Source organism: Neodiprion pinetum, chromosome 2, assembly GCF_021155775.2.
Source record: "Neodiprion pinetum isolate iyNeoPine1 chromosome 2, iyNeoPine1.2, whole genome shotgun sequence".
NCBI classification, from domain to species: Eukaryota; Metazoa; Arthropoda; class Insecta; order Hymenoptera; family Diprionidae; genus Neodiprion; species Neodiprion pinetum.
In genome coordinates, this window is record NC_060233.1 from 27,869,171 (window position 1) to 27,896,206 (window position 27,036).

The following is a 27,036-nucleotide window of genomic DNA, read 5'->3' on the forward strand; positions in this document are numbered from 1 at the left end:
ACAGTTGAGGAATGATACGTTGTCAAATAGATTAGATGTGCAGTGTCGAACTCATTGCAAGAGTCTCCGGATTCTCTTAATTTAACAATATTCATTTTCATGTTCAACTTGACTGAATTTCATGGATCGTTGCTCATTACTCTGAATCAGTTATAAATATTTCGATAAAGCAAATCAATGTATTGATATTGAAAATCAGTGAAAAAGTCAGTGAAAATTCACTGTTTGAGAATGTATACACTTATTTTTAAGTAGGAAATAGTGGAATAGTCATTGATCAAGATTTAAAGTACGGGTTACTAACAAAGTGCCCAAATCCCAAAGATATTTGCTTGTTCAAAGTAAAAGTCTACGGTCAATCCAAGGTTCCAAATTTTCATTTCCATCTAGTATTGTTAAACGATAGATCCAATTGTCTTGCTCATAAATATTACTTTGAACACTCGACACTATATAAACCATGCACGACAAAATCCACCAGCGTAATTTACAAACAGAGAACACCATTCATTGTATTACAAGCACTTTAATAAATCTTTTCAGAATTTTCATTGTAAGGCACATTCAGCAAAATTTCAAACCAGGAATACGGTGTGAGTAGGTTACAGAGTTTCGCGCACAAATTACTGCATTCGCCAGATTTTAGGATAACTGCATTCTGACTGTGAGAGCGAGGCTCCCCCTATCGGTAAACTTGTAATTCCGGTGAGTTAATCCATGTGCAAAAATGGCGTACACTGATGACAATTACAAAGATAACAAATTTATTGTAATGATTACAAAGATTACACCGGGATTACAAAAGATTACAAATGATTACAAATAATTACAAAAGATTAAAGGTATCACGGAAAGATTACGGAGATTACAGAGATTATGAAAATAATACAAAATGCACAATATTACAAAGAATACAAAAGGTTGCAAAAATTACAAAAAAATTACGAATAATACACGAGATTACAGTAACCTCTGTACACCATATTACAACAGTAATTGACCCCTCGCGTAATTCCGAATTAACAAATCACTGCTTCCCACTGTCACTCAGACCGATTTTCAGTTATCAGATCTTGATCCTTGTGCAGAGGGTTTAAAACGCTCCCTTGCCCTACTCACTGTTTCTATCTTTATCGCTCCTCTCTCTCTCTCTCTCTCTCTCTCTCTCTTTCCCTCTCTCTCTCTCTCTCTCTCTCTCTCTCTCTCTCTCTCTCTCTCTCTCTCTCTTCCATTTTCCCTTCGTTGACTATTAGGGGGTGCTACCTTGGGTACAGGACCACCCTGACTCCAAAGAAGACAGCGGTACGGCCACGTGCCGAAGAGCACCAGTTGGCAGTCGTGCCTGTCTACCCGGTCGATCTAACGGACGAAAAAAAGCTCCTCGCTATGCAGGCATTATTTTCGGGCCGGTACATCTGAGTTTTGGTTCTGCTATTGGTTCACCAGCCTCTAAATATCCTCAAATCTTTCAGCATACACATCATCTTGGCTCGAGGATTTAAACGCTACTCGTTTCTTCACCGTAGTTCAGGTAAAATTCCTCAGAAAGAAATACGTGAAAGCTCTTTTGAATTCCCACTCCAAATAACTCTGGCTAGCAAAAATATCATTCATAGATAAGGATCACCGAGGCACTGATTTAAATGTTCAGAACTTGAGTTCCATTCATCTAAACAAGACATACCCATTTAATTAGAATTGTTTCACATAAGAACCAGTGATTCGAAGTATCTCATGTATTTTGAAGATAGTCGTTAAAATACGCTGTTATCATATGGCAAAAAACATTCCGTGGGTTTCTAGTATGAAACTTGACAATTTTTCTATAACCTAAAAACATTGTCAGGTTAATACGACTTACTTAAATCCCTCTTCATAAGTATGAAAGAATTTTCGTTGACATTATCTCGAAACCGTGCAAAGTAGTACCTACGTTTCGCATGGACACGTATTCTCAGGACTTCAAATGATTAGCTCCACGATTCGAGAATCGTAAAAACCCCTCCCACGTTGAAATAATTGCACCGCGAAGTATCGAACTGAAGGCACAATAACCTGTATCCGCTGAATATTTTGAGGAAGAAGTCAATTTTTTCACCAATTTAAATGGGCCCAAGAGGGGTGAGAGGTAGGCCCCTTTACCTCTCGCGTCATGAGAGCCAACCGACGCACGATGCATCCCACGAACTCGTCAGCGGGATCCTGAAACGGGATTTATGACGCATCCGCTTTCGATTCGAGGCGGATCGGACCGGTCCGGATTCCGCGTCCTACAAAAACGCGCGGTTCGGCACGGACATTCGCTTATATATTTAATTGCGATGACGAAAACTGCCGCACGTTTACAAACTGGAATACCAATCGCTCATTTGTCAGCAAAGAGTGCAGTTAGCGAAGAGCCAAGTAACGCGGGCACGGTGTTGGTATCGGTGCTTCCGGGCCTTTCGGTACGGCGATCTCAAATTATCGGCAAATTTTTCAACCTTCGAAAACCCGAAGCTCCCTTGGCGGAGCTTTCAAGTCGGTTCAAGTGTTTTGCGTCATTAATACCGCAAGGATTTAAGCGGCGTGTAATTTACGCATCATGTCGAAGATGGGTAGGTGTGAGGTTCTTTGCTCGTGTAAGTAATTAAGGCCGACGTCTTATCGTATACTGCTAAGGAATAACAGTCGACCAGCACATACTGGGCCATGATAAATTTCATCGACGTGAAATCTCCATCACCTGCTCTGAATTATATACATATATTAATTTGTCACTATAAGTTGATTCCGCGACGCCCATTTCCTTTACGGTCTGCGGACCAACTCGCGACAACTTTCACCCTGCTCCGCTCAAACCATTATTTCTTAGCTTCTTTCTTTTCTTCGCGAATTCCGAACGTCCGTAACTTTTATATTTATACTTTTTTATAACGCGGATTTTCTACCGACTGTATTTTAATCGTTTAGAAACTTTAGACCGAATCTGATCCCCATTTCAGGCTTTCCCATGTCGATCAACGTGCCTCGGTATGTGCATTTTGTATTTTAATTTGTTTGTTTCTTTATGAAATTTCAAACTATTCCGAGTGCAATGTATTACACCATCACTGCCGCGATACTATGATGGTACAATGTATAAGTAAGAGTAGAAAGTTTGAATAATTTACAAAGTTGAATTGAAAAGTACGTGAATGGTTAAAAGTGGTAAGATTAAAAAAAAAAAGAAAGTAGTTTGCAATAATATACAATGATTTTTGAGATTATCTTGACATCTGATTTTTCTAGATTTTTAGATACCTGTAATACATCTATAGGCTAAAACACTTTCGTCCAATATCAACCAATGCTTCAATTTCTGCGAGATAAAACATGAAATTTGAAACCGAGCGCTCGTTTTCCGGAAGATGAGTAATTTCCCACACAATATACGTCGTGATATCGTTTAAAAATTGAGACGAAACAGGTGAAAAGACGGCAAAAATTTCACTTTTTATAAAAATTTTTAAAAAATGAGTGCATCTTTCAAAATGTAAGAGTGAGTCACCCAAGTGGCTGCAAAATCTAATTGCAAAGAGAATGAGACAGACTAACGGCCCTTCGAATTTCGTCCTTCCAGATTGAATCCATTCTATAAAGAAAAAACCAACGAAAGAAATGAAGAAAAAGATAACGGCGGTGAAAAAACTTGTGTATGAAGCCACGGTTGTAAATCCTTTGCCAAAGTTTGATGCAGACTAGAAAAGTATGTCGGTACACGAAAATAAGCATGCAGGGACACAGCCGGGGATCGTCCGAAGTATTTTTCTATACCTTCCACAACCCCTCCTTGGCTATTAAATGTGCATTACCACCGCTTCCATAAAAATTGTCCACATGACTCCCTCCCGACGATTATCCACCGCCACAAGGCCAGTCCTCCGATCCCTGTGATGAGCATGAATAATACACCTACGTGTATCCGGTCCCCACGCGAGGAAAAATCTTGACACCGATTTGATTAACAGAATCTGCTACAGATTTTGTAGAAAGCGTTTCTTTGACATAACTTTCTACCGATTATTCCAAACATTAGAGATATGAAGAGATATGAATGTTTACAAGATAATTCAGATAATTTACGGAGAATAATCGATGAGTTGATAATCACCTAGTCCCATATCCAAATTCGTCTAATCATCGTATATGACTTAAGGATGCATGGAATACACAACAAAACGAAATCTTATTGCCTTAAAGAAATCTATGTAGTTACATAAATTAAAGCAATTCCCGTCGCAGAGGAAAGAAAGTTTAAATACTGACGTCATTATATACTTCTCGCAAAAATTAAGGGAACAACAAAATTTTCGCAATTTTATGGTGATTTTCAACAGGCTGTATTTCAGTGAAAAATGGTCGTGCAAGAAATAAAAAAACAAAGCTTTTGAAGCTTGAAGACTCTAGTTTTTGAATTTTTTGGTTAAAAATTTTTCGAAGCACTATTAGCCATGCAATTCTTGGATAAAGCACGAAGAAAAAATTTTCAAAATTTTTTACGTTTTTTCTTTCGCTCTACGGGCATGGAAAAATTTTTCCGAGCTAAACCAATGCATAGGTCGCATAGCCTGTTTATTCAGCTTCAAGATGCTTTTTTTTAAACCTCGATACGACCATTCGTTTTCGAGACATCGAATTTTGAATGCCAAAAGATCCTTTTTCACTCAACTGCCGATATCTCTGGAACTACTAGTCGCACAGCGAGCCGAAGGGCAGTTTCTTTTTCTGCAGAAAATTTCCTACAAAAATCTGTCAAGGTTAATGTCAAAAAAATTTTTTTTCCACCTGTAGCGTTAACGTGAAAAAAGAGCAAAAAAATGCCATTTTGCCTTTTTTTGGATAATTGACTGTATCTTCGTCAATATTGGGGGGAAAGCTTAGGTTAGAAGAAAATTTTACAGTCTAATGTACCCCAAAGGTCCCCCCAAATCGGTAGATCGATCGGTTCAGCGGTTTTCCTGGACCGATTGATTGAAATTTTGAAAAAATTAAGGGAACAAGGTTTTTGGTTCTTAAAGAATTTTTGGATAATCGACTGTATCTTCGTCAATATTGGGGGGAAAGCTTAGGTTAGAAGAAAATTTTGCAGCCTAATGTACCCCAAAGGTCCCCCTAAATCGGTAGATTGATCGGTTCAGCGGTTTTCCTGGACCGATTGATTGAAATTTTAAAAAAATCAAGGGAACAAGGTTTTTGTTTCTTAAGGAACCTTGTTCTCTTAATTTTGTCAAAATTTCAATCAATCGGTCCAGGAAAACCGCTGAACCGATCGATCTACCGATTTGGGGGGACCTTTGGGGTACATTAGGCTGTAAAATTTTTTTCCAACCTAAGCTTTCCCCCCAATATTGACGAAGATACAGTCAATTATCCAAAAAAAGGCAAAATGGCATTTTTTTGCTCTTTTTTCACGTTAACGCTACAGGTGGAAAAAAATTTTTTTTGACATCAACCTTGACAGATTCTTGTAGGAAATTTTCTGCAGAAAAAGAAACTGCCCTTCGGCTTGCTGTGCGACCAGTAGTTCCAGAGATATCAGCAGTTGAGTGAAAAAGGATGCTTTGGCATTCAAAACTCGATATCTCGAAGACAAATGGTCGTATCGAGGTTTAAAAAAAAGCATCTTGAAGCTGAATAAACAGGCTATGCGACCTATGCATTGGTTTAGCTCGGAAAAATTTTTCCATGCCCGTAGAGCGAAAGAAAAAACGTAAAAAATTTTGAAAATTTTTTCTTCGTGCTTTATCCAAGGATTGCATGGCTAATAGTGCTTCGAAAAATTTTTAACCAAAAAATTCAAAAACTAGAGTCTTCAAGCTTCAAAAGCTTTTTTTTTTTATTTTTTGTACGACCATTTTTCACTGAAATACAGCCTGTTGAAAATCACCAAAAAATTTCGAAAATTTCGTTGTTCCCTTAATTTTTGCGAGAAGTGTATTAGCAATTTCAGAGAATTAACACCGTTCTATTATTTTTCACCGAGAAATCCACATTTCATGTCCAATTCTGATTAACAAGAACTCATTTTACTTGTGTATAAATTCTCCATAGAGCTTCGGAGTTATATTTTGGGTAAAGAATAATGCATTTATTGCTCAATCACAAGTTTATTGTTTGTAAATTATAACTATTGTACATATCGTATTTTCTACCAACTGACGATCTTAAGAAACAATTCATCGAAATCGGTCTTACTATCTGGATTGTCGGGTAAAAAAACATATTAAAATAATGTAGTTTCTCTAGTGATATTAATAACACAGTCTTCAAAGTTAAAATTCAATGGTTAATCATTTCTTTCGAAATCAGAAGAACTTTTTTATTTACATGCAACTTGCCAAAGCTTAGTTCAACTTCATATATGTGTTTGTTTCGGTACGTTACTGAGCTGACTGTACGTCCGCATAGAACCTTCGAGGTATTAGGCGATGAAATGATCAAAGACGACCCGACAAGGAAGATTCAATCAATTCAGGATGATCCGATTTTCGCAGTCGTTATACAATCGTCGAAGTTTCAATTGCAGCAACGGGTATGCACAATTAAGGAGCGAGTATCAAGTATTGGCAATTTATAATACGTATAACTCACGTGACGGTCGCGTGTGCAGAAACAGGTGCACGTGCAGCCCGTAAATAAGTGTACGAGGATGTAAGTAAGGGCCGAATCCCTGCGATGAACAAAAATTACTTGAACTTTATTGCGCGCGCTGTTCGTTCTCATACCAGTAGAACATCGATTTTCGAAACACCGTAGACGAAGCTGGTGGAATCAGAGTTGAAATTGAGCCGCGACCTACTGATTAAAAAATTCTTTATCACACGTGTGTCGAAATCTCAATTTTGATGCCTGTAACACGTGCCAAAATCGCCGCTTCCAGCGCTGTTGCGCAGTCTGAATCACGTAAAGCGCCGTGCACCGCTACGCACGCGCACTTCGTCGTACAGAGTGCTGTACGCCACTGCACATGCGCGTTCAAAACCATTGCGCACCGCTACGCATGCGCACTCGGAGCAAGCCGAATGAGGCTGGCCATTTCAGACATATGTTACGGGTGTGAAAACTCGTTTTCGACGCAGTCGTGATGAAAAATATTTTATGCTATCAGTGACGAAACCGGGAAATGATGATTCGCGTGCGAGCTCCGCATTTGTCTCCGTCTCGCCTCCGACTCATCACTATTTCCTGGTTTTCGTCACTTGTTGCTTGAATTACTATTTTATTACAGCTAAGTTGATTTTTTTTATTTTTTAACCTAACTATTATTCTTCTTTAAAGTATATAAGAATCGTAAGGTGATAGTTATCCGGAATAAAATTTTCTCCGGGGCTTTTCTGAAAAGGGCAGATTTTTGAGGTTTCAGCTGCACGAAAAGAAAACAAAAAACAAGGAATAAATAATTACTGCATAGAAAGGGTGCCTGCACATTATACGTATTCGAAGGTAAACTATATCATTCACCATTTTACGATGATCGTAGGACTTTGCTTCAAATGTAATGAAGTATTCGTCGTCAGAAATTTATGTTTGAACCATAAATTTATTTCAGTGTCTTGAACATGTTGTACAAAAGTTCAAGACATATACTTGATTGAATTTCATAAATATGTATTGTTAGTTTCATCGATTGTTTGAATAAACCAGAAATTCAAGTCAGATAAATTTGACCATTTGTTTACCAGGCAAGATTCGTCCAAAAATATATTTCGATTGATGATTGTAGATTACAGAAGTTGATTTACATTTCCACAAAGCTTTTTCGTCTGAAAGTTTTAAAGCTGATCTCTTTCTTTGCTTCGATAAATACCTGTTAATATTCTCAATATCGTTTTCACTCTATCGATCAGAATCCGATGTATCTAAGCCCACTTTCATTAGTTTAGGAAATTAGAAACTTGTGTCTGTTTGAAACAAATTTGTTGTTTTTTTTTTTCTTGAAATATAAACCGATTAAGTCATAATTCATTTGTTGTGGATAGACAAGTTATCACCTAACGAGATAAAAGTTTCTATAGCGAACAAATTTTCAAACAATATCGTAATCGTATAACTTTTTTTTCTTTGCATGAATACGATCACGAAACAACAAAGACCTTCTAGGAGTATGTAGAAAAATTTTAATCGGTGAGGATACGATATAAAATTCTTGAATTCTACTCCATAATAAATATTATCGTATTTCCTGTTTTCTCACTCGGCTAAACGATTTTTACACGGCAGCTAAAACTTACTTTTTCCTCCATCCTTGCCGGCAAACAAAAATCCTCCCAAACGCCGCGGTCTCTATCCGATCCGACCGACTACAAGTCGTGCCCTGGAGGTGAATCATCCCCCGGGATTTCGTATTGCGTTTAGTTTGAGCCGCCGGGGTTCGTCGAAGCGTGACAACCGGGGCAGCGCAGGGCAAAGCAAGGGCAAGGGCAGGGCGAGGGCGAGGGCAGACGCTGCCCGCGGGTCAAGCACCGGAAGTGCCGGGCGTAAGGTAGGGGGTTTCGGAGGAGGGCACCGGGGTGCCGGGGATGGACAACAAATTAACCGGTAGATCCATCCTACGGGTCTATCACCCCTCCGCGCCTCCCAGCCATATGCCGCGCAGGTGAAGAAGAAACGGCCCTCTCATCGGCGAAATGCGCGCGCGACCATATCCCCGACACACACGGCCTCGTACGTACGTGTCGTAGATACCTTATACCTACGTGGCCCTTAAAATCGGTAAAAAAAAAAAAAATTTTTTATCCCTCACCCCTTAAATTGACTCGGAATACTGAAAAATGATTTTTAAAAGTGGAATCCGCTCTTAATTTCAATATTAACCCGTGCCCCAAAGGCCCTTGAAAGGTGTTAAAATCAATTTTTTTTTTTATCAATTTTTTGATCAATTTGTATATAAATAATGAAATAACGTTGTGTGACAACTTAAACTGATCTGAAAGTAATTTTACCGCATTCCGCACATTTATCTGAATTTCTTAAGGTGATACGGAAATTGGAACAATGTAAAGATAAAAAGCTGAGTTTTTGATATGTTATTAATCGCTGATAAATACGTATAAAATAATCGTTTTTAATTTCATAAAATGAGAGATTATTTGACTTGAAGTTGAGAAGAAGAAATAAGGAATGTTTATAGGAAAATTTTTAATGTGACAAAAGGTGTAACTTGTACAAAAATGAGCTGGAAATCATTGCGACATCTACAAACATAGTTATTGCCCATCTAGCGTTGTGGTTCTTTGATCCGATTATTTTTCGATTTTCTCCTTTCTATTTCATGTCAAAAAAGTAATACTGTCGAAATATGGATAACCGCATTGATTTTCGCAGGAAAAACTATGTAAAACTTATTTTTTTCAAATTTTTTACCTTGATAATCACTCCTAATCGATTTTAACTCCTTGAATAAGAGCCTTTCGGGTACGGATTAATATTATAATTAAGAGCGGATTTCACGTTTAACAATCATTTTTTAATATTTCGAGTCAATTTAAGGGGCGAGAGAAAAAAATTTTTTTTACCAATATTAAGGTCCACCCTAATGTATGTATATAATATATACATATATATATTATAAAATTTCTGTTTTCGTACTTTTTATTTATTTTTTCGAAGATAATAATTTTTTGCGATTATCTTAGAAGTCGGAATAAGATGAATAAAAAAGTATTGATATTCGGCCAACCAACTTACCGAATCAATTAATACGCGGTTATCTAAATTTTTCTTTCGATCATCCTAAAATCGAATCTTTTGTTTAGAATTTCTGAAATACTCAAATAAGCCGTCAATTGGGTGAATGGTACTCATAAATGTCAATTCGCCAATCCACTGCTTATGTTGTCTTGCTTGATCGTCGATTAGTTCCTATAAAATAGTCCACTTTTTTTGTTTCCGTGTAAGTATAAACAAATTCACTTTTCCCATCAGTGAACTATGATACTTATAAGAGCTTGCGAGAACAGTCGAGTCACACAATAAGTGCACTATTTGATTGATGCCTTCTGATACTGGTCGAGATATTGATGTACAAACATATAGGTGTAGTAATAAAATTATGTATTTCTTTTAGATTATAATTTTTTATTGATTATTCGAAATCGATACTTATTTCTTGACAAAAGCATCGATGTTCGAAATCGAATAAACAATGAAATGATTCGATTTCCAGTATAGATTATTCCTAGTTTTCGCATCGCGAAATTAATACCAGCGTTGTATAAACTGGATTTTATCTTACGCGTGTTCAGTTCCCAAAGTACTCGATACAGTTTCCGATTCTTATATCAAATTCACGCCATTCACAAGCTCGTCGATAGGAAAACCATTCTTTTGTTTAATGAAAGAATAATACGTTGTCTGAACATCAAACCCAAAAAAAGACAAACCTCGCTATAACACAGTTGCGTAATAACCGCCGCTTTGGTACAATGGTGATGCGATTTTATTTATACTCGTAAATGCACTATCTAGTTACATTTATCAAATATCTCCAACGCTGTTCAGCCGTAAGTCCTAGTCAAAGTATCAAAACCAAGCGGGTGACTGGACGGTTTTTTATAAATCTCTATTCCACGAACTCTATTTCTTAGATTTGCACGCTTTTTAACCAATGCAATACAATTTTACGGCAATTACACCAATAAATTATGGTCGAATTTTCAACCTTTCATATCATTTTCATAATCTCGTTAATATCCGTTTTATTCATTTTGTCAAATTCTTCTGATTTTTAGGTCCTGCAGGCAACGGACGACATCGAAGCCAAGTACTTGTTCCAATTCACGAATTTGGCAAAACGAATCTCCCTATGCTGATTTTTCGAGTGGTTTAAATCAATCGACTTGATGATCGACATTCTTCTTCTACCGGTCTCTTATAGACTTGTTGCAGCAAGTTTGTTGTATTCAATGACTGTTTTAAAGAACGTCTATGATTGGTCTTTGCTGACTGAAACTGTCATTTGACTCCCTGTTTATTTCATATCCGTTACTCTATTGTGTAGTAAAATTTATTGGAGAGTGATTTGTCTCATTACGAGCCTCGATTTATGCAAAAAAAAAGGATCACAGCAATCTAAGCATGACAAGTAAGTTTTGGTGTATTCAAAATCGGCATGCAAACTGACACTTGTTTCTAGTTTAAGTTTTTACGCTCAAGAGTTTGATCGAACGAAGCTGGTCGACCTCCCATAGCAGACAGAAAACAGTTATAACAAAAAAATATAGAGGTTCAGTTTTCTCATATTATCAAATAACAAACATTTCTAAATTAGCGAACAACTTCAAGCTGTGATCAACCTTATAGCAATAGAGTAAAAGTGTCAGCTAAATTTACAGTACCAAAACGATTAGTTTTCTCTGATGAAAGCCAAAATTTATTGTCACATCACAATATGTGTCACATTTTCTTCAGACAAACGTCAACACGCTTTTGCTTCCCATCCCCCAATTATTTATCTTGTGAAAAGAATCTTCGAGGTTTCATATTTTCCATATCCTCAACCAATGACACTCGTCATGAAACTTCGGGTAATAAGTTTATCAGAAAGGTGATAAGAAAATTCTACGTACAAAAAACCCTTTGAATAACTAATATCCAACGTAAGCGAATGATGAAAGTTTTACCTAAAAATTCATACCGCGAACGAACGCGATCATCAATATACAAATAATTGCGCGCACTGAGAAAAATTTCATTTGTCACAGTAACTAGATCAATTACGTAAAACAGGTATCGTTAAAAAAACTGTTTAAATATTGTTGGAATTACGAAAAACGAGGTACGCGTAACCATTTTGCGCTATCGTCGATCCTTTTTTGGTAATTGCAACGCAAAATCAGTTTGTTCGATTTACTCTACTTTTTTAGCTAAATAAGCCTTTAACATCAATTTATTGTCGCACAAGCATTAAATTTTCGCAACAGTTGCAAGAAAATATATCAACAGTGATCGTAATGAGAAAGAACAGTAACGGATACTAAACTTTCCGGTAACAGCTAGAAAACTAATTTTCATTTTCTACCTATAACTATATTTTTCGATTGTGGTAAAAAATGAAAGTAGCTAAGGACTGAGCGGTAACCGAAATTAAAAATTGTTCTCAGCGCGCATCGATTGGCAATCGAACGATTACAGCGATAATACCGACTCCGCAATTGCCGCAGGGCGCGGAAAATATAATCGGGGAATAACAAGCCTCGAGCGGTAGCCGGCAAGGACGGAGATAAAATATTACATAAAATGAGAGAAAGAGGGACGGACGGAATCGAGCGAGAGGGGAATACCCTGCGAAAGAAGGAGCGGAGATACAGGTGGTTGTGAAAGGGCCACCTGCGCGGCATGCGGGCCTCCGAGGAGTGCCGGAGTGTCTCCGTGGATCGAGCCGAGTGTCTCTCTGCACGCCCCAAGAGCCTCCAGGGGAACGCTGGCGCGTGCTGCCGCCGTTGCTGCTGCTGCTGTTGTTGCTGCTGTTGCTGCTACTCGGTTCATCGCTTTGCTTCCGTCTCAATTGTTGGGCGTCCGTGTGCGCACATGCGCATTATTACCGCACATTCGGAAACTGCAGATACGTGCTGCACTAGGGTGCTTCGTTTGAGACGACTATTTTTTTTTTTTTTCACTCCACAGACGAAATATCACTCTAAACGTATGAAAAAAAATTCCCATCAAAGCCGAGCTCTTAATTTTAATCTTAAGTACTCGCTAAATGAATTTGAAATTTTCCCATTCAATTAACACGTAGAAATAATATTTTTTTTAACTAGTCAATTATCTATAGCATCGCGAGTTTTCATACTATTTAATTGACCATGGCCGGAAGTTTCAGAGGGATCCTTCCTCTTTAAAAGTTCCTACAGCTAATTTAGAATGTATGAAGTATCTCGCCGGTAAAAAATTGCAAAGTTGATTTTTGCTAAAAAATTATGGTTTTTTTCATTTTTCTCCTAAACTACTAACTTTACAGAAAAATTGTAAAGGACCATTTTTGTAGAGAATTTAATTTCCTACAAAAAAGTTTGGTCAGCTGAAACTGTAGAACTGATAGTTTCCAATATAAAATTAAATAATCATAAGAAAATTATAAATATCACTATTTTATCCGCATATTTGACAATTTTTATACCCAAATTGTTATAAATTTAATAAAATAGACGTGATTGTAATGTATCTCAATCTTCAAATGTCTTCGTCCGATCATTCTGAGGTCTTCGCCAATTACTGCTACTCTCAACCAGAGAACATAGGTTTGTCCTCCAACTGTTTTATTGACCACTTTTTTATATTATTTACATTAACATTTAATGATTTTAATATTCTCGATAAGATTTTTCCAATCTAGCTATTTATTGTGATTAATCAATTAAAAAAAAAAAAAAAAAGTGAGGCATCGGGGAATCGAACTCAAAACTTTCAATTCTTCCATGTACATTGTATAAAACTATAAAACTTCCGGCCATGGTCAATTAAATAGTATGAAAACTCGCGATGCTATAGATAATTGACAAAAAAAATATTATTTCTACGTGTTAATTAAATGGGAAAATTTCAAATTCATTTAGCGAGTACTTAAAATTAAAATTAAGAGCTAGGCTTTGGTGGGAATTTTTTTTTATATGCTCAGAGTGATATTTCGTCTATGGAGTGAAAAAAAAAATAGTCGTCTCAAACGAAGCACCCTAGTGATGCACGTTCCTTTTGTAATGGATTACAATCGCGGTGAACTTTTTGTTTTTGATTAGAAAAGAAAAAAAAAAAATCAATTTCTAGACGCATTTTGTGGAAAATTTTATCGTAGATAGGTACACAATTTAAGAATCTTGTTGTAAGTAAGAAAATTAATGGAATTATTGTTTCAAAATCGGAGAAAATTATTATTTTGTATTAAATATCCTTGTTAATACGAAAACTCGATTTCAATTTGGTCGAGTTAATGAAATGATACTTTTTTTCGTGATATTATCAAAATATGGAATACCCTCTAGTAAATTTATCTAAATCGCTGCGGTAAGGCCACTAAATCTATTCGGTGGATAAAAATGATCAGTCAAATTTACGGAATCGCGAGATTTACTAATTGATTGCCGCGGTTGAGTAATATTTTACATCGTAAATCTGTAAAGAAATTTGTCGAAGTGGCAAAATATTCTCTGAAACGCGTAACGCGAAAAATTCTTCCTCGCAAGAGAATAAGATCAGCAGTTAATAGGAGAGGCTCCAAGCATTTGTCTATAACGAGCCTGGGAAAATAATTTTTACGCCGAATTAGAATAAAGTGCGGTTCGAACTGTACGGTACGGTTGAAAACTGTAGGAAATTTTTCAAAAGCTGAAACATTGTGGAAAATCATCGAAAACCGTAATATCTTGAATATAAAAAACAACAAATTTCTACGAAAAATTATAAAAATCTGCAATTTTTTATAAAAGATGATTACATTTTTCAACACGGACAATATAGATTTTTTTTCCTAGAAACCCGTGGAATTTCGTAAAAAACCAACAGTTTCTATATAAAATTATAAAAATTCACAATACACAGATCAGATTTCTCATGCTTATTCAAAATATGATTTTTCAATCGCTATAGAATCAATAGGATTCAGGCGCCAAACCTTTTCTCAAGTAATACCAAAACATTTGGTTTTCTGCGCGCTATAAAATCAACTAAATTTTTTGACGCATTCAGCAGTCCTAAAATTCATTTTTGGTAATCTAATCATATGTTACAGAGAATATATGCAAGGAGTTTAAATTACGTAATAAATTATTGACGTTAAATTTCAGATGAGGTTACGCAATTTGTAACGTTACTGTAACGATATGATTTTTTTTAGGAAAATTCGTTATTCCATATCTTTAGAATCGTATGGAATTCAGGAAATCGTAATACATAACATAGTTAACAACCTCATTATATTTTTCTAATTCGATTTACTTCCCGGTTATATTGTGAAGTTCATTTCTTAGTGGCCATTGATTTAAAATGGTGAAATTCATCCAAGATGAAATATTTTGGAAGATACATTGTATGTGGTATAAACCAAGTGCAAGAGAAAACGCTTGCTTGGATAATGTACAAATTGAAATCCCTGTAATAATACTCCTAACCATGCACGACTCGCTGGTATCCTATTTGGGAAGTTCACTTTAACCGAGGATTGATGGTTGAATACTTGTTACAAGCGGTACTTAATCATGCGTAATAATACGTTTAGCTTGATGTATCTGATAGCAGTTCAAGGTCTATCAATAAGTGGAACTAACTGAAATCGATTGAACAAGATTTATCATTGAATAAGAATTTCAGTCGTATGGAATAACAATTTTCAAAATTTTATTAGTGTAGTTGAAATCTATTTATTATCTCTGAATTTGATTATACTTAAAATACCTGAATCAAAAACTACGATTTAATAAATACAATCTTATGGGATGTATTTCAAATCCACGTGGGATATATGAAGCAACTCCAATTTCTACTCTATTACAAGCCCGAGATTCAACGTACAATCAAACCAGAATCAACAACAATTTAGATCTACGTGGATAGCTTAATTTTTAAATGGGCATTTGTTGGGTTATCGTTGTAGTTGGACAAGTTTCAAAAACACTTGAGAATTCCGTAAGAAGTTTGATCTTTCAATAATTTGAACTAATAAATCATTTGAAACAAAGTTCCAATCTGCATCAATGACGTAGAACTCTGTTATGTCAAATTTCTTCTAACAAATTTCAGCTCTGAATGATAAATTGAAATCTTTAACAATACTGAACCCTGCGGGTAGCACAGTTAAAATTTCCCGCAACACCCGAAGCGAGAATTATGGGTGCGAGCAGCGCGTAGCTACGGGAGAAAGACGCATAGCAGTACACATACAAATATACGTCGCTACAGAACGGTGAACAGGTGCCGTTGAAGAGCTGCGGCCCACCTACGGTTTTTATCTATACGCTGATTTTAGATTTATCTGCCGCAGACAAATTGTAAGAATGTATATAAATTGCTCTCTGTCAGTAGCTTAAAGATTACACCGAATAGTGTTGTCGAGTGTTGCTGAACAATAATAATCTACAGCACAAATATAACACGCATGTGTATTAAAGAATATCTATATCCCTGTGACCCGGAACAGGTTTCGAAATGTCTCGCGACAATAGGGCTCAGTCAAAAAAAGAAACTTTTTTCAAAAACACCAAAACTTGCGCATTATATACAATTCGTATCCCAGATTTGGCAAAGCAGATATACGAGAGCATCTCCCATATGCCTCTAAATGCGTATGTATTACGTACACTTGGGAACAATGAATCCGGGACGTCTAATTTTTTACACTAGGCAGTTACGTTGGCAACACAGAGCAACCCACAGCGCCATAGTCGGCCGAGTGCGAAACAAACTCAGTCTTAATAAACATAACATAACCCATGACCGTCGAATCTAACCTTAGAATACGTGTCAATCTAACAAGTTATTATTTCCGCGGTATTCTTATTGATGTTTATTGAGATTGAGTTTGTTTCGCACTCGGCCGACTATGGCGCTGCAGGTTTCTCCGTGTTGCCAACGTAACTGTCTAGTGTAAAAAATTAGCCGCCTTAGATTCATTGTCCCCAAGTGTACATTTGCACATGTGTGAAGGTTTAGATACAGGTTCGCACTCGTAAAGTCAAGGCAATTTCTCACTATTATACTGTGAACGCAAGCCTGAGATACGAGGCACCAGATTACAGGATGAGAAGCTCGCACACGCGTTAAACGCGCGCACACTTTCTGCCGGAGATAAGAAATATAAACGATCGAGTAAGCGAACAAGCGAGCGATCGCTGATCTTCGCTTTCGTAATTGATCTGATATGACGGAGCTGCGACGCAACGGCAGTTGAGGAAACGTGTTGTCGAAGAACGATCTCGGCATTATCTTTCGTACAGGATAATTATAATAACAGTCGTGCACAAGGCGCAATGCCTGCACGCGTGATCTGTAGGTTTTTTTTTCTTCTTTCTTTTTGAAGTTATACTTCTTTAGGGGCGTTGAGAGTGAAATCGTAAGATGCGCGCGCATCACTGTAACACAAAAGTAACAAGTTGAAGCTGCCCGCTAAACCGCTCATAGCTACCAACAAAATAGAAATAGAATCTCTATTAGTCGCGCATGTTGGCACGCTCGTCGCCTCTGATCACTGTTTTCATATTTATAATATTTATCCACATGTTTCTAGTTTCTACATTCACAACACGTGTTTTAGTTTCATACAAGTGCGAATTATATATGTGCTAATAAATTGTATTCAGTAGTGATTTAAATTGAATGTTTTGATTAATATTATTTACTATTTGTAAATATTAGTGAAAAAAATTGTGCTTATATACTTTTTCAAGTGCTCCAATATAATTGAGGTCAACTAGCCGTATGTATTATTATTTATAAATTATTTATTCAATTTCTATTCCAGTTTTCAAGATGGGTAAAACAAATCCAGAAATGTGTAAAAACTATTACTATCGAAAGCAGGCTGCCAAGGAAGCTGAAAAAATTCGGCAAGGCTTGTTTAATGATGCCAAAGAACTTCTCACGCGCGTATATAAGTACACGCACCCATTTTTTAATATCATTTCCTTTCAATCGCTCACTTTTATTTCTTTCCTCCGTCTTCTTTTCTTCCTTCCTTTACCGAAGAAGTAGGTCAAGTGTATGATAATAAATAATTCGCGAACCGCCTTCTCGGCTTTATTGCCGAGTACTCGGATAGGTAAGCATACGTATGCATGCGTGTACCTGACTATAATACTGACGTCTCGCCGCGCTGCGCCGGTCAGCTGTCTCTCCATTTAAGACGAGCCTGCATGTACCCAAGACATTTATTTTTGTGCCCCTTTATTTGCGCCCGCTTATGGCGAGACACGCACACACAGACCCGTCGAATCCACGCTTCGACGTTGATCGACACTTTCATTGTGAAACGAAGACGATGTCGTTTTTTCGCCCCTATCAGCGTGGTGAGATTCAAACTGACGGGAGGAAAAAAATTTAAAAGAGAAACAAAGAACACGTTTCAGTGGAACGATATGAAATTTGAAAAACTATATTACTGGTTTAAGTATATAGTTTCCGAAAGTGTGAACAGAGCTCTAGAATTTGCAAAAACGATTATCCTTCAGTTTAGAATAAAGAACTTGGTTCAATGTAGATGTGTCAAAACGGAACATTGGCGAAAAAACTGCAAAATGGCTTTTGCTGAATTTTTGGATTAAAATGATAACTACTGGCCTATAATATTGCAGAGTAATCAAGATTCACAGAAGAAAATTTGTCCAGTAAAAAAAAAAACAGAGAAAAAAGATCGAGTATTGTGGTCCAAGAATAGTCAGAACGTGCAAGCTTACGTGAACTAGAATTCTCTCGATTTGAGTAATCTTTTTCGCATGAGGAATTGTTATAGGCTGCGTTTATACGTCAGATTGAATATCCCAATCCCGGCCCTCGTCCGAAAAGTCTGCCCTATTCGGTTGTGGGACATCGGTTTAAAAAGGACAAGACTTTGGTCTCACGGACGGGGCAAAGGGTGAGGGTTGAAGGAATGACTTCAAGTTTAGGGTGGATGACGGTCGGCAGCTGGCGCAAGGTGCCTTTTCCTAGGAATGCGCCACTTCCTCGAATATACTGATCTGTGCCGCACGCGCCGTCTCGGATCGGCTACCACCGGCAACCGACAGCAGCAGCACCCTTGCCTTGCCTTGCCTTGCCCTGCAACCTTCCCTTCCTTCGGCTCCCTTTATTACAACCGATTGTCTCTAAAATCTAAATGCTACCATCAATTCACTAGATTTATTTCCTAGATTATAATACTGTAGTCACCGATGTGTGTGCGCGAGCGCGCTCACGGAAGAATTTATTTTCTTTCTAATTGTGCGGCCACATTTTGTAGACAGTTCAGATAGATAACCAAGGTTCTAGATCGTTTATGACGGAATATAAAATTTAGAACTACCCCAGACACGCAGTTACGTGCCTACGTCATGCAGCGTGTGTTATACCGTATGTACGCACATTCATTTAACATATCAAGATACACGAACCTAAATATTCATTTCAATATTTTTCAAACATTCAATGTAAATCAACGCGTTGTGAATCTTCAAATATCCAAATCTATGTGAGTAATTATTATAGGTATATTAGGGTTCAGCAATTATATAGTTCAGGGTTGTGATTTCTGCACGCGTGACAATTTCTGAGCGTCTGGGAAAATGCTTTGAATCAACAAAATGCCGAAAAAGTTTAAATTTTTAGTAAGAGCTCGTGCACTATTGTAGAATTCGAAAGAACGCTTGACATAAACAAATTCCAGATTTCGGATACACAAGACGCAAAATGTACTACAGGCATATTCTTGTATAGAAAGAAAATAATTAATGAAATATTATTATATTATCCTAGGTGATCAAATATAACTGTTGACGCCAAATAGAACACGTGATATTAAGCAAAACAATACCGAATCTTTACCATCAAACCACAGTAAGACTGTAAAAATGCAATAGTAGGGCATGGTCTCACCTAATGTCCCCAAAGGGGTCTTGAGCCAAGGTTATCGCATCATAGGTATATAAATTTGAATGTGATCTTCACGAACAATCAAACAATTAAACAACCCGATACATGCAATATTCATGATGACCCCAACATAAGTACTAAATATATGTCCATTTTTGTGGGAAACTCCATATTTTTGAAACTCTTTGTAGATTTGAAAGTCAAGATAACCTATAGTTCCCAAACCAGAGATTATTACCACGAATATGCGTTTCAGCCGACATATCTAGGTACCATAAAGTAACAAAATATGTATTCTTTTCTGTTAAGAGATACTTCTATCAAGGTGATACGACACCGCAGGGATCAGTAGATTCTACAACAGTACTGATATAGTTTATACACGAACATCTGCAGCAATAAATCTTGCTACAGTTGCTACAATCGAACAGTCGCAGAAGTTGTGCTACGTGTAAAATCGTAGACTGCACGCGTTTTCCACGCACACTTATGACCACGGTTAAATCGATATCACAATTGATGCCAATGTCACTGCAAAATTAATTAATTTTTTAACTGATAGCGCGCAAAAAACTGCCTGCTTCTGCAGCGTGTTACAGCTCTTCATTGTGCCGTCATTATCACGTGCGTGTATCCATGCGTATGTTGAACTGATAATCAAGTCTGAGAATTACCCTAAATGAATTATGACAACAGTATTAATAATTAATTATATTATTATTATGATGGTAAGAAAGATATGGTATACAATATAAACGTAGTTACATCATTTCTTTTTCTGTAATATTGCATCATTTAATTATAGTTCTTCTCCTAAGTTTTTAAAAAGTTTCTTCTCTGCATAAGCAAATTCGCAAGAAAGGAGTCTTGCCGACATTTTATACCACTGCAGTATAAAAATCTTTAATCACGCTTGATCAATCTAACTAATGTCAGTCCTCAACCATTTGCGTTACGTACAGTTTTACAGCATTTACTTTTCTAATTATTATTCAATTCTGATTCTAAGTACAACAATCGTAGGCGTGTTAACTGTAGCTGGTTGCGCCGGCACATAGGCAACCAAACTTACTTCAACGCGTGTGTTTTGAAAGTAAACGGAACTCCGACCGCCTAGATGACATCAGCTCACAGTAAATTGGCTTATGCGGTGTTTGACGGACATTTTGTAAATTTAACATTGGCGATAATATCGGTATAGGCATCGAGTACCATATCCTATTAAAAAAGTGTCAGCATTATAGGAGCTTATCTGCTGGAAATATTTACCATCAGCAGATCAGTATGAAATTTTTAGTGTCGATAAAGCCACTGACGTTCTGGCGATGAATTCTGTCCTTTTCTACTGTTCTCTTAGGCTAAATTTTCACGAGCACTTATTCGACATTATTGCAAAACATTACCACCTATATCGAGCTGGGTGACGAAGTAACCAGAGGTTCATGAAACTTTTGAGTTTTCCCCCACGTTTGTTAGTAAAACAATTTTCCGCAGCCACTCTCGATATAAAAACGTTAAAACATTTCCATTGTTTGTCATTATTATAATCAATTTATCCACTCTTACTAGTCAATTTCCTTTTCAATATTTATTTTTTTGCCGTGGTGATAGATTCTTCCAAGTTCTCAAACAAGAAAGTGGAAGGGATACTTAGGTCACCCCGTAGATCGCGTCTATGTACAGAAGGTATAGCGAAGGAGTGAAAGAGAGAGGTACATATTAGTTATTATCTGTCTCTTTTACTCTACATCTGATTGGCCGATACGTTACCTCATAGCCAATCAAATACAGAGTGAGAAGGACAGATTAGACCTATCATATATATCCTTCTCTCATCACTTCGACTGCATTTTTCGCGACGTCGATGTGACGAGTAGCTCCCTCCAGTAGTATATGCTCTAAGCTCATGTCAGACTACCTGTCTGCATACTAATCATAATTAGTGGCTAAAAGAACCAATCGGATGTTAAGATTTCTAGGACTATTCCGAGTAACACAGTAGGTATGGGTATTTGATCGTGAGGTGTTGAAGTCCTACACGAACGTAAATCGAAATGAAAGCTGTGATACAAAATTTACACTGATGCCTTGAAAGTGGTGTTAGAAATGGGAAAAATATTTTCAAACCAGTAAGCGTTGTGTGTTCTCGTTGCACTGATTATGTGGTTATAATAATTTTACCGCTGTCCGCGGAGAACGCACGATTCTTTTATTCCTATCCTGGTGGTACAGGAAAGTATCAAAAGTACGTAGACAACATTCATGTACATACTTACTGCATACCTTTATCTGTATTCTGTATTCATTAATTCTCTGACCCTCGAAACCCTTCTTCTTCTTCGCTGACCAATTTGAACAGTGAATACACTTCATCTCTTGAATCCCAAACGCCCCCGAAAATTTTCAAACCGCTTACCGAACCTCAAATTAATTCGGTGCATCACCCTACACCATTCACATGATATCTAAGCCCCAAACTTTGTATGTCGTATACGGAGCTGCAATCGCATTATAAAAATGTATGTTTCAAGATATAACATGTGTATGCAATTTGAAATATAAACAAGTAAATTTTCAAAAACAAAATCAGCAGTGTATTTTGGAAGTTGCATAATAAACAGAAGATTATCGTCGCAGGAATAACGAAAGACACACATACAGACACAGCGCATGAAATAGAGCAGCCTGGGAAGAATAAGTCTGAGACCCTCGTTGGTGGATGAATGAATGGTGTTGCAGATAGACTCGGTGTGGGGTTGGGCGTCACCCCCGCTGCGCCTCCAATTAGCCGGGGGGTCTCGGGGCGCCTCGGGGAGTGCAGGCACTGGTGCTGGTGCCCAGGCCTCACAGAGAATGGGCGAAATGGTGGTGGAGCGAGCTCCGTCCCCTCTACGCCTTGGCCACACCTCCGAGAAGCACCCCGGCGCCACCCTGACGGAACTAAATGTATTGCGAAGACACAGAGAACTTTGCGACGTTGTTCTCAACGTTGGAACGAGAAAAATATTTGCTCACAGAGTCATACTGTCCGCATGCAGCCCTTATTTCAGGTATGTGCACTCTTTTGTATACCGATCAAGAATTTACCCAAACCCAACGAGTATGTGCTTTAGTCATACACGCCAAATCTGTGCAGATTTCAAAACAATAAAGAGGTTTCAGGCAGACGTTATGACATCATTTTGGAGATTCCTCATTACTACAAAAATTTACTACAAAGTTCATTGAACTTGTATTCAAATTTCACAAAATTTTATGATATTGTGAGATATCGCTAAATTATGCATCAATTATTAGATTTAGCTGAGTACAAAATATCTCTGGATGTCGGGAATTTCAAAAACAGTTTCATAGATTTTGATGAAATTTTTTTAACTTTATGATCTTACAACAATTTTTCAAACAGTTTTAACGTCTTACAAATTATGCACATTTTCTCTAATTGGCAAAATTTCTATTCGCCGCTTTGATAAATATCTGAAATTTTGTACAATCCAACGAAATTTTAACATTCCCATACCTGACAACCTAATTACAATAAATAGTGAATGAAATAATAATGAAAACATTATTAGATTACCAATTTCATTCAATTCTCATTGCCTTCTAATCTATAATTCGCAGAATATTTCATCTATTTGTAAAATGCTGTGAGACTAATCTGATTCATTTTGCAGGGCAATGTTTACTGGCGAATTGGCAGAGTCACGACAAACAGAAGTAACCATTAGGGACATCGATGAGGTCGCAATGGAGCAGCTAATAGACTTTTGTTACACTTCTCAAATAATAGTCGAAGAAGCAAACGTTCAGACTCTCTTACCGGCAGCGTGCCTTCTCCAACTCGCTGAGATCCAAGATGTTTGTTGTGAATTTCTTAAACGACAATTAGACCCATCAAACTGCCTTGGTATTCGCGCCTTTGCTGACACTCACTCCTGCAGAGAACTTTTACGCATCGCCGACAAATTTACCCAGCATAATTTTCAAGAGGTTCGTTTTTGCAAAGTTAAACTAACAAAGTTAAAACTATCGATTTTAATTTGTTCTATATAACGTGGCCTGTGACGGCATGCAAATTGAAGGCACATAATCTAAAATAGTCAATAGTAACCAAAATATTGTCTACTGAACAGTATTTTACGATTTTTCAAAGTTTGACAACACTAGTATTAGAAGAATGCATTACTAGTATAGTCTAGCAAAAAGAATATTACGACAAAAAATTTCAAAACACAAGTTTGATTGATCTGAATCACTAAAATAAAACTAAAATAAAATCAACTGTCAAAATTGTACAGTCGTATTATTTTTGGAAACTATTGCTATTTTTGTACTTTGGAAACAGGGTATTGTACTTGGGTTGCGAATGCATGATATTTTATTTTAATTGCAAGTCAGTGTACTAAGAATTGTATGGGACACATTATTGTTAACAATAGAGGTTTTGATATAACATATTTTTAATTCCATAGTATTTTAAAAATTATTCATAGTCTTAAAATCCTTAATTTGATGACTACCTTGGATAAAATCTGCTAAGACTATCATCAATAATACAGGTAATGGAGAGCGAAGAGTTCCTGTTGCTCCCTGTAGGTCAGCTAGTGGATATCATATCATCAGACGAATTGAACGTCCGAACTGAGGAACAAGTTTTTAGTGCAGTAATGAACTGGGTAAAGTACAATGTAACAGAGCGGAGACAACATCTAGCACTAGTGTTACAACACGTGCGACTCCCACTTCTGAGTCCGAAGTTCTTAGTAGGAACAGTAGGATCGGATTTACTTGTTCGTTCGGACGACGCATGTCGGGATTTGGTAGACGAAGCGAAAAATTATCTGTTGCTACCACAAGAACGTCCCTTAATGCAGGGTCCACGAACGAGACCAAGGAAGCCAACACGACGTGGAGAAGTTTTGTTCGCTGTAGGAGGATGGTGTTCAGGGGATGCAATCGCCAGTGTTGAAAGATTCGACCCCAACACAGCTGACTGGAAAATGGTAGCGCCCATGAGCAAAAGAAGATGCGGTGTTGGGGTTGCAGTACTTAATGACTTGCTGTACGCAGTTGGAGGCCATGACGGACAAAGCTACTTAAATAGCATCGAGCGATATGATCCCCAGACTAATCAATGGTCGTGTGATGTCGCACCAACAACTTCATGCCGTACTAGTGTGGGTGTTGCTGTTTTAGATGGATTTCTATATGCCGTTGGTGGGCAAGACGGCGTGCAGTGTCTAAATCATGTAGAAAGGTAATTAAATACGAGGAGTAGAAAAAAGAACAAAATATGGTTTGGTAGCTAGGCATTGTACATAAAACATCAAGATGACAACTAAATTTTTCAAAATACTCTAAATTAACCAACTTTTCTTCAGTTCATACATACGTGGTTAATTTGGCTAACGCATGCGTTTGAAGCTGACTAAACATGATCTAATGAAATAATTTGTTTTGTTATTCGAGTTACTCGAAAACTACCAGACCAGTCAGATTCGAAATCTAATCAGTCCTAAGTTGAGAAAAGTTTCGCTGATTGAGATGAAAATCATCCCAATCCGTTCATTCGTTCTTAAGATAATGTTGCACAAAAAATTGATCACACGCGCACACACGCAGACATCCATCTAAAAATGGTCAGAGGTGATTCTTTAGACTTTGACATACGTGACACATATAGTGGAAACACAACTTTTTGCTTTCAGGATGATTATATTAATTTCCCTTATTCTATTTTTTTTTAGAAAAAAGAACTGCGTGAAATTAAATGTGTCAAGTTTAAAAACTGAAGACGTTTTATGTATTTTGCTACCTTACATTCAGAAAATCACTAATCTCTAATTATTATAGAATAAACTATCCAATTTAATTAATTAAAGCACTATTTCCCTTGATCAGATACGACCCGAAGGAGAACAAGTGGTCCAAAGTCGCGCCTATGACAACCCGAAGACTAGGAGTTGCAGTTGCTGTGTTAGGAGGATATTTGTACGCGATCGGCGGGTCCGATGGTCAATCGCCCCTGACTACAGTAGAAAGATACGATCCTAGACAAAATAAATGGTCGCAAGTTTCACCGATGTCAACAAGACGCAAACACCTCGGTTGTGCAGTGTTCAATAATCTTATATACGCAGTCGGTGGAAGAGACGATTGCATGGAGCTATCTAGCGCCGAAAAATATCACCCTCTCACTAACTCTTGGAGTCCCATTGTGGCCATGACGTCCAGGAGAAGTGGGGTGAGAATTTAAACAGCACTGAAATTTTCATAACACTTTGCATATTTTTATTTCCTCTAACACAAACTTTATAGATCACTGACAGATTTCAAAACTTTTCGTAATTTGTATCTAGAATTGACTAATCTCTATTATATAATCTATGTTTTACAATTATTTTATTTAATTATCGGTGTGCTCCGTACAGGTCGGTTTGGCAGTTGTAAACGGTCAACTTTATGCCGTTGGTGGATTTGATGGAACAGCATATCTAAAAACAATCGAAGTTTATGACCCAGAGCAAAATCAATGGCGGTTGTGTGGTTGTATGAATTATCGAAGGCTAGGCGGAGGTGTTGGAGTGATGCGAGCCCCACAAACTGAGAATTATATTTGGTAGCTCAGGCCCCCCACTTCAGCTCAACAAGCTGAAAGTTTCACAATCCCTACAACTCCAACAGCACCTCTTTCCGTTCCTATCGCCATAACAACAACTAGGAAACGCTATCGACGTTCCATGAGCATCATATAATAATTATAGAATGACAAAAGTCAAGCATTTCACCAAAAGTTAATGGAAATTTGCGTAACTCATTTACTAACAGCTCACCAAGATTTACGACTACATTTCACCAAAAGACATATATAAATATTGTTAGGTAGCTGCACGTAGTTTCAACTGGCGACATCCTCAGTTGTCTAAAAAATAAAAAAACAAGGTTGTGAGATAAAGAGCGTGTAAATAAGTTTTCTTCCTTGATTTTCACATACTTTTGTTAAGGACAAGCAATATTTTTTTGATTATGACTCGAAATAGTATTGTATGTAACGTTTACTAAAATATACTCTTTTTTTTTCTTTTGCTAACATCGAAGGTTCTTATATTTATTTTTGCGCCATAACATGACTCCAGTACTTGATCGTTCAATCATTGCGATACAATTTTAAACCATGCACGTTTGAATCCATGTATCTCTTTCCCTTTTTCTATTTGACAATATCACCTCAAATGAGCTCAGGCTTATTTTTGACTGATTATAATCTCAGCTACAAAACGATCACCAATAATCATTTATCATTGATTATTATTGGCTACTCAAATAGCTTCGTTTTATTTATGCCTTCTTTTTTCCGACGACTATTAAGTAAGTAGGAGAGTAACAAGTAAACGAAAAACCAACACATGATGCACCCTAGATGTAACGTTAAAAATTTCATATTACATTCAGCTGGGTTAC

General features: G+C 37.2%; 1 protein-coding gene and 1 long non-coding RNA gene across 7 annotated transcripts in view; both read left to right on the plus strand.

Moving 5' to 3' along the window:
* dbo (Kelch-like protein diablo) overlaps window positions 1–26,665 on the plus strand; it is a 137,291-nt gene extending 110,626 nt beyond the window's left edge. For 4 of the 6 annotated variants that reach the window (XM_046610194.2, XM_046610193.2, XM_069133303.1 and 1 more), the window contains 5 exons: window positions 22,312–22,622; window positions 23,250–23,565; window positions 24,135–24,832; window positions 25,477–25,819; window positions 26,007–26,665. In XM_046610194.2, coding sequence (XP_046466150.1) covers window positions 22,312–22,622; window positions 23,250–23,565; window positions 24,135–24,832; window positions 25,477–25,819; window positions 26,007–26,198 — 1,860 coding nt within the window. In that variant the 3' untranslated portion in view covers window positions 26,199–26,665. Of the gene's footprint in view, window positions 1–21,572; window positions 21,818–22,209; window positions 22,623–23,249; window positions 23,566–24,134; window positions 24,833–25,476; window positions 25,820–26,006 lie in introns of those variants that run through there. The other 2 variants (XM_046610195.2, XM_046610197.2) reach the window with 2 other exon arrangements.
* On the plus strand, window positions 1,318–12,546 carry LOC124211291 (uncharacterized). Its single transcript, XR_006881435.1, has 3 exons — window positions 1,318–1,531; window positions 10,752–11,104; window positions 12,123–12,546. It is a non-coding gene; the product is annotated as an uncharacterized lncRNA (long non-coding RNA).
* Window positions 26,666–27,036: the final 371 nt, after the last annotated feature.